At 43.0% G+C, this 6,000-nt stretch overlaps 1 protein-coding gene across 1 annotated transcript in view; it reads left to right on the plus strand.

Annotated features, from left to right (window-relative positions):
* KLHL28 (kelch like family member 28) overlaps window positions 1-4,651 on the plus strand; it is a 48,687-nt gene extending 44,036 nt beyond the window's left edge. The window contains exon 5 of the mRNA XM_068254357.1: window positions 1,552-4,651. Coding sequence (XP_068110458.1) covers window positions 1,552-1,715 — 164 coding nt within the window. The 3' untranslated portion in view covers window positions 1,716-4,651. The remainder of the gene's footprint in view (window positions 1-1,551) is intronic.
* Window positions 4,652-6,000: the final 1,349 nt, after the last annotated feature.

Genomic DNA, 6,000 nt, shown 5'->3' on the forward strand with positions numbered 1-6,000 from the left:
CATGAAGTTCTTCAGCTGCAAGCTGACAAATTAGAGAAGGAGAATTAACATTAATTTGATTTTTATAAATAGCAGCTTAGTATTGCCTTTCACAGCATGCTGCTCCTTCCATAGCGCTTCAATTTGAAGAAGTCCAGTTAATTAGTCTAATTTCCTTCACCACACCTTCTTAAGCAGGAGCAGGGAAAGACTAATACATTTTTAAAGAACTTTTAGAGACATATTAACCTGGTTCTGAAAAGTTTTTTTTGGTAAGCCTACTTGGGCCCAATCCAGTTCATTTTTTATAAAGCGGTTCCCAATGACTTTAAAGGACTCGCGAGGTGAAGATGAAAATCTATGTTTACTCACCTGGGGCTTCCAACCCATAGCAGCAGTCTCAATCCCTCGCCGCAGCCCTGGTCCTCCTCGGTGTCCTGCTGGCTGCCTGTAATGATTGCGACCCGCCGCAGGAGTCGGCTCTTCTGTGCCTGTTTGCGCATCCATATCATCAGGCGCATATTGTGCCAGATGATGATGAACGCATGGGCACTTGTGCAAAAGAGCCGACCCCGCCGGTGGGTCGTGATCATTTCAGGGCACCGAGGAGGACCGGAGCTGTGGCTAGGGACTGAAACATCTGCTAGGGGCTGGAAGAAGCCCCAGGTCGGAAAAAATAGATTTTCAGTATGCAGTGGAGGAAAGGAAAGAGGTGAAGGTCGGCACGCCAATCTTCAGTATTTATTAATAGATATGAAAAGCAACAAGCAATCTACAATTGTTGTGAGCGTAGGTCGTTCAAACAAGTTGAGATACACATACCTGTCCTGGTGAGCAGGTGGGTGGATGGTGAGCACTGGTAGCCTGATGGCCGTTTTGCGCTAAACGCGCTTCTACAGAGGCTACGCGCGAAAAGGCTGTCCACTCACAGGTCAGAGCACGCAGTATCTCCGTAAGTGAGCGTACTGCTCCTGTAGCAACGCAGTAGCAATCCTCCAGTGATCTTCATGTACTGCAGTGCCTGTTGCTTTTTCTCTTCAATATTTGTTAAAATAGATTTTCATCTTCACCTCGTGAGTCCTTTAAAGCAAACCTAAAGTAAAAGTAAAAACTTACGAAATAATGAATTGTATGTGTAATACAGCTAAGAAATAGAACATTAGCAGGAAAGAAAAGTCTCATATTTTTTTCCAGTATGGGAAGAGTTTAAAAAAAAAACTTCAGTTATCGATGCAAAAGGACTTCTCTGATATAGATTGTATATAATATGTAACGGATGTCGTAATTCTAACTCACTGCATGTAAGCTTTGTATTAAAGTCTATGGCCAGTCTCCATTGCAGTTCACACTCCATTATAACGCGTGCGTTAAGCAACTGACCACTGTGAACTCAGCCTTACTGTTCTTACACTCCTTATTTGCTCCAGGTTTCTTTTAGGACCATTGTAGAAAAATACAAGTCCGTGTCAGCTGTAGGAACAAGCCCAGTTTCGGCTGTCGTTTTCCAGTGCAACTTTTAAACCATCTATTAGATCCATCTGATCTTTGTGTTTTTGCCCTTCTCTCCCTCAGGCATTGGCGCAGCAGTGATTGACAACTACCTCTACGTGGTCGGTGGTCACTCAGGGTCATCCTATCTCAACACAGTGCAGAAATATGACCCCATCTCGGACACTTGGCTGGACTCCGCTGGCATGGCTTACTCTCGGTGTAACTTTGGTCTGACGGCCCTTTGATGGACAAGCGCACTTTGTGTCATAGTATATATCTGCATGAGTGGATGTCTGAGGCCTCATATCCTGGAAACTGAACCGCCAAGACATGGAGACTGAAGATCAGCTCTTCTGCTGGGAGGAGATCTCCGGCAGCTTCCCACACGGTCGCTCTTCTGTAGTCGGTGATTCCTACCTAGCTTGACCTGTAATACCAAGCTTAGCCTATCTGACGAGATCTAAGTTAATAGTCAGTAGTGACAGGCGTTGCCTATGGGATTTTTCCCTGTATTGTGGGGCATCAACCACGTGGGGGCGCACTTCCACTGTGAGCTGGCAGAATCTTTTGGAGAACACATTACCTAAAGTACCATAACTCTGTAGTCTTGTTAAAAAGAATAACTTGTTCAGGCAGTTTCTCGCTATGCATTAATAGAAAACTATCTTAATTATGCAAAAAAGATTTCACAAACTCAAAAAGAAAAATGCATTAGTTTGTAGATTCTCATCTCCTCAGCGATCTACAACTGCCTGCCCACTCAGTCTGATATAGTCCCCTTTAGCTACATGGGCAAGGAGGGGGTGGAGTAATCAAACTTTCAGCTGAAGCCACTCCTCTTTATTGACTGGTTATACATCACAGCTGTCAGCACCTTGGAGGGAGGTGTGGTGGCAGTAGGAGGATTGGAGTGAGCAGGTAGGGTGCTGAGGAAGCTGCATGAATATATATCTGAAGCTTTATGGATTGGTGCAGTAGGAATTTTCTTTTTAAAAATTCACAAAATTAATTTAAAATGTTCTATTAAGTTCTTGTCAAGAACTGTGCCTGAACTTGGGTTTAAAAAAAATAATAATGCAGTGGTTGTCAAAATATTTAAGTTCCAGCTGCCTGGCATGCCCCTGCGTCATGTGACCAGACTGTAACCGCTACAGTGGGGAAGAGGGCATACTGGGGCTTCCATGCCCCTGGGTCATGTGACTAGGCTGTAATTGCTACAGTGGGGAAGAGGACATGCTGGTGTAAGCATGTCCCTAGGTCATGTGACTGTGCTGTAACCGCTACAGTGGTGAAGAGGACAATGGGGCGTAAGCATGTCCCTACATCATGTGACTAGATGGTAACCGCTACAGTGGGGAAGAAGGCATGCTGGCGCAAGCATGTTCCTACGTCATGTGACTATGCTGTAATTGCTACAGTGGTAAAGAGGGCATACTGGCGCTTGCATGTCCCTACATCATGTGACTAGGCTGTAACCACTACAGTGGAAAAGAGGGCATGCTGGTGGGCGCTACAAACTCTTCAGAAGTGCCAGCACAGCAGAGAACCCATAAGGCTCTTTGGAGCCACTTTGTGCAGATAGGACACAGCAGGTAACACTGCAACATATACAACCTTGCATGTACTATCATTTTTTAACTAGACTACAGAGGTTATTTTAAAGGACCGCTATTGTTCAAAATTGTAAAATTTAAAATGCATAGATATAAAATGTAGGTTTCTTCCATAGTAAAAGGCGCTATAACTTATTTTTTTTCCTAAAAAGCAGTAAACATCTGACTAGTCCATCTCCTCATGGGAGATTCTCATGGTTTTCTTTATTTTTAAAACGACTGAATCACAGTTGCTCAGTCCAACTCCCAATATAGTGTGAATATGAGTAGGCAGGCCAACATCTTTATATAGATCCTTTGCAAGGAGTGCTTTTATAAATAATGAAGGTGTGATACTGAGAATCCCCCATGAGGAGATGAGCTAGTCCAAAACCTGTCTAATCTGTCAGATTTTAGCTTTCTTCTGTAAGTGGCAGCGACAAATGTACTCTGGGACAAATGTACATGTATTTTAAATTTTACAATTTTTCATGGTGGTATTGAATGATAATAGCAGCTGTGGATTTCTTTTTCGAACGCGGTTTTTGTAACTGCTACATTACTGCTCCAGTATCTCTTGTGTAACATGGTTATTATTATTGTGGGATAATATTCTCCATTATAGCAACATCTGCCTACCTTTTAGATGGACCTTCGGAAGGTGAATTGCAGCGCTAAATGATGTTATAACAAGAGATGGGATTAATAACTAACAAGGAACCGAGGATCCCTTAGATCTCCCTATTCTTCCCCAGGTCACTTGTTCTTTGCAGCAGCATGAGATCCTCTGAAGCTGTGAAAGTCACTGCCATAGAAAACCGACCAGTCCGTGAGACTTCACAGACCTTCATGTAGCAGATTGTGTTCTTTGCTGTGTATGCTGGAGGGAAGCAGATCTGGGCCTCAATTCACTAACATAATGCTGGTGTTAACAAATGAAAACTTATCACAAAACAACAATCCACACTGAAAATGTCAATTCACTAAAGAACTTATCACTCCAGTCCTTAAGTTATCACCTCTAGTTATCTTTACATGCAGTAGGGAGGGGAGGAGCACACACAGGCTCCACCCCTCCTGCTGCCTCCTCTGCCAGGAAGATTACTGCTAGCCTGCAGGAGGATCCTGCATATCGCAGCCAGGGAAGTAAAATGACTGAGAGTGGCTGTGTGTGTCAGTGTGCATATCTGTGTGTGGGTGTGTATACATACACTTGAAGTCTCTCTCTTCCTCCCTCTCTGTATGCCTACTGTGTAGATTTCTCTCTCTAGAGTCCCTTTCTGCATAAAATACTAGAAAATAAAGCAGACCGCTCAGAATCCTCCATTTGACATTGCAGTCTCCAATATCACTCCAGCTGAGGCCAGGTGATGACTCCTCACACACTTTAGAGTTATCACTTGCATTCCTCTCTGTGAATTAACATCCTATCCTTAAATTTAGGATTAAATCCACAACTTAAGGATTTCATGAGGTAAATTTCTCAGTGAATACAAAAGGATTTATTACCAAGTTGATAAAAGGAATAAACAGTTTAGAATAGTTATTAAAGGGAAGGTCCAAGCAAAATAAAAAAGAGTTTCATTTACCTGGGGCTTCTACCAGCCCATGCAGCCATCCTGTGCCCTCGTAGTCACTCACTGTTGCTCCAATCCCCCGCTGGCAGCTTGCTGACCTCGAAGGTCGGCGGGCCGCATTGCGTACATTTTTACGCATTCCCGCTAGTGCAGGAACATTAACACATAAATTTTTACGCGTTACTGGCTCAATGTGTACATTGTTACGCATTGAACCAGTAATCCGTAAAAATGTATGTGTTAATGTTCCTGCACTAGCGGGAATGTGTAGAAATGTACGCAATGCGGCCCGCCGACCTCCGAGGTCGGCAAGCTGCCAGAGGGGGACTGGAGCAACAGTGAGTGACTACGAGGGCACAGGATGGCTGCATGGGCTGGTAGAAGCCCCAGGTAAGTGAAACTCATTTTTTTATTTTGTTTGAACCTTTCCTTTTAAAGACATAAGATAATCTTAGTGAATTGTGGCCTTGTCTAAAGCTTTGCACCTACCACTGGCAGAAAACCGAGTGGACTAACGCCGAAAATCCAAGTCTTGCATGAATGGTTATTTTTTGTTTATTTTTAAGATTTTCAAAGGAAGGCATGTTTTGGAGAGGACATTGACCTCATCGGATAACCTCTTTACGAGGAGGGCATGACAGACAACTTTTGATGAGCATAGCATTTATTTGTAATTTAGGACCTGGAAATGGCTTTGTACCTATAGCTGCCATGAGCTGTCAAAATTCTGAACAGCAACAGAATTTGGAATTGTTGGTTGGACGTAATAGATCTCATGACAGCAGTGCAAAGTCGTGTAAAGCCTGGAGCATGGGAAGAGCAGTCGCTGGATACTGCTGATCCCCAGGATATGCGTTTACATTCAGGCATGTTTTCTTTATAGAGCTACAGTTACATTCATCCATTTCATATTTTCTTGACTATTATTATTGTATAAAAAGTTTGTAAAAAAAATAATAATAATAAAAAAAAATAGTGCAGGTATAAATACTGTTCTGCACAGCAGCCAATCAGATGCATCGTTCTCCCTGTTCACTTTGGAGAACCGCACATTCTGGTGTATGCCCAGTCTTCCACATGAGAAATGACGCTCAGGTGGTCCTATCTGAAGGATTGATTGTTTGGAACGATCTACACGATGGCCTTCATATCGGGAAGTTGTTTTTGTTTTGTTTTTTATCAGCGGAGATAAACGGAAAATCAAGCAATAATGCTCATCCCACCGCTATCATAACCAGCGTCATTCTCCTGATACGATCACTGGGCATAGTGAAAGGAGTGATTTGTGTAGAATTGGCTGTATCATGTCATAATATAGAGCTGCCTTAATAGCTACTTATTCAATTGAACGATGTGAACTG

Source organism: Hyperolius riggenbachi, chromosome 9, assembly GCF_040937935.1.
Source record: "Hyperolius riggenbachi isolate aHypRig1 chromosome 9, aHypRig1.pri, whole genome shotgun sequence".
NCBI classification, from domain to species: Eukaryota; Metazoa; Chordata; class Amphibia; order Anura; family Hyperoliidae; genus Hyperolius; species Hyperolius riggenbachi.